Here is a 2,500-nt window from a genome sequence, read left to right as displayed (position 1 = left end):
TGAACTGATGAAAGAAAATGATTCAGCTAAACAAAAAATTTGCATGATTATAAATTGCAGTTTCAGAAAAATGCCATTAGAAATTCATGAAAAACCAATGATTCCATTTTTTCATGGTCATGAAAATGGAGATTCAAGCAAGTTTTAAAGACTGTTTTGTTGAGGGAAATGACTCTTTCATTATTTGGTTTCGTGACACGTTTGCAGAATCAACATATCCTTATCAGATAAATGTGATACCGCATTATCCACATCGGAATGTATCTGGCTCTGATTGAATCTGCAAAGTTTTTATCACTATCGGAAACGGCAACTAGTGCCTACAGATCGGTGCCGCTTCCGATCTATCGGAAAATTGATCGAGTCCGTTTCCGTTGATCGGGTTCCCTACAGATATTTGGACGCGTTCCCTAACTTAATTTTTACAGTTATGTAAATACATGTATTACTGCAGTATTCTTTCCTTAAAGTGAGTGATGTGCAACAAATGATTACAGGATTTGTTGAGTTTATTTTTTACTGGGTTGCCAGTATGGCAATCCCAGTCGGAAAATGAGTAATATTTCTCTATTTTTTAACCCAATGATTCGTTCGCGTGCGCTGTTTTGTTAGGCAAGATAACTTGGGAAATTTTCGAGGTTTTGCATTGGAAAGCGAGCGTTAAAAATAAACCATATGCGCAGTAAATGTACACAAGATACTGAGTTCTAGAATTAAGTTCACCTTGAAGAAGAAACAGTGAACTTCCAGATGATGTAAAAATATTGCTAAAAAGTGATTGAAAACACGTCCTAAGGCTCAACTGAAAATGTAAAGGTAGAATTTTCGAAGCAGCGCGTGTTAAGCATTCAAGAAAGTTTTTGATCGCTAACTAAACAAAGCGCTTGAAAAATATATATTATAACTCAAAATATGCTTTGTGCAATTTACAGTTAAATCTAACCACTCAATGGATAAAAATTTCTTGAAATTTATTCCAATCGCTTTGTTTTCTTGCAGGTATAAGTGCAAAAATTATGCCCAAACGCCGCTGCCGAAACAAAATTTCACGAGGAGCTTAATACACGTGCACAAAACCGCAAGATTAATTTAGTTAATTGATCACTATCATGTTTCATGAGAGAACAAACAAGGTCAAATTGTGTACAAAAGTGCTCTTTCGAAAACTTTCACTGAAAGATAACTTACAAAACACAAGAAAACCAACAGAGAAAATCGCTGGAGGTATTCTCGCATTTACGGAATATAAACGCACGATCGGATTGATTTATTTGTTGAAGACACTGATCTTCCGAGGTATGCCGAAGGTGAAAATTCCTTCGATTACCAATTTATGTTAGGACAAAAAAAACTTGTTATTTGCAAAAAATCCATCGGTTGATCAATATAAAGCTAAATTCCGGAGCAAATCAATGCCCATTATGACGTTAATTGCTACGAAGGCCTTTAATTCTGCGCGGCTTACTCCATGAAAAAAGGTAATGCGCCCGGGGGTTTTAACAGTTTTTGACAGGCATACCTTCTCGTTTCGTTTACCATTAATTCCCATAGATCATCTCCTATGAAAACTAGGAAAAATATTTAATTCATTCTGATTATCTAAAACGAAATACCGAGCAGTGGCTGCCACGAAATCTGGAACTTGAATACTATCGAGCTGATCATTCCAGCGAGCTTCTTGTTTATCATCGGTCTCTAGGTTTTCACCGTCTTCTTCGTCACTTTTAAAGCCATCTAAATCAAAATTTTTGTTTCTAATATCCCCTCCTCTTACAGGAAAACCATAAAAGATCCCTTAGATCCCTAGATCCTCCGAATCCGAAAAAAAAAAAGCATGAATATCCCCATCGTTCGGTGCGCTATCTGGCGCATCGGCTGTTGTTTTCGCGTAATTTGATCGCGCGATCGAAAGGGCAAAAAGCCAGCCCTTGTGGGGTCTCTTATCAGCTGTCAAAATATGCTCACAACACGGCAAATGATTGGTCAATTATCCTTCTAAATCTCCATAACAACAAAAAATTTAGATTTCCTAAGGGAGACTGGGTAGAGGCCTAAGATCAACTCCGATCAAGACGCCATTTTGTGCGGCCGGTTTTGGCCGGTTTAGGTATTTCAGGGGTCATCGCGCGCGGCCGGTTTTGGCCGGTTTAGGTGTCAATGGGTTAATTAATTAATTTATTTTTTATTATTATTGTTTTTTTCGTGTCGGTAACAGTCTTGCCTGTCACTCCCCTGCTAAGTGGTGTCTTTGTCCATAGAGTCTTCTGTGCGTATTTTGTTAGGTTTGAGGGGGTTGGGATAATGCATAGATTTCTCTGGTGCACACAGGAGAACATTTAATTAACTTGCAATGGAGTTGAAAGCCATTGTAACCCGAATGGCAGTTTAGTGCATCTTAAAACAAAATATAACCTTATGGAGCTCAAGAATGAAACGTCAATTGGATAAATAAGACAAGAGATCAAAAATAAATATCTGGAATCTTAAAAGCGACAAGTAA

General features: G+C 37.5%; 1 protein-coding gene across 1 annotated transcript in view; it reads right to left on the bottom strand.

Annotated features, from left to right (window-relative positions):
* LOC137977848 (protein strawberry notch homolog 1-like) overlaps positions 1-2,500 on the bottom strand; it is a 44,433-nt gene that overhangs the window by 23,006 nt on the left and 18,927 nt on the right. The window contains exon 10 of the mRNA XM_068825194.1: positions 1-4. This exon is cut by the window's left edge and continues 161 nt beyond it. Coding sequence (XP_068681295.1) covers positions 1-4 — 4 coding nt within the window. The remainder of the gene's footprint in view (positions 5-2,500) is intronic.

This window comes from Montipora foliosa, chromosome 11, assembly GCF_036669935.1.
Source record: "Montipora foliosa isolate CH-2021 chromosome 11, ASM3666993v2, whole genome shotgun sequence".
Classification (NCBI taxonomy): Eukaryota; Metazoa; Cnidaria; class Anthozoa; order Scleractinia; family Acroporidae; genus Montipora; species Montipora foliosa.
The sequence above is the reverse complement of the archived record's forward strand: the minus strand, read 5'-3'. Positions and strand labels throughout refer to the sequence as shown.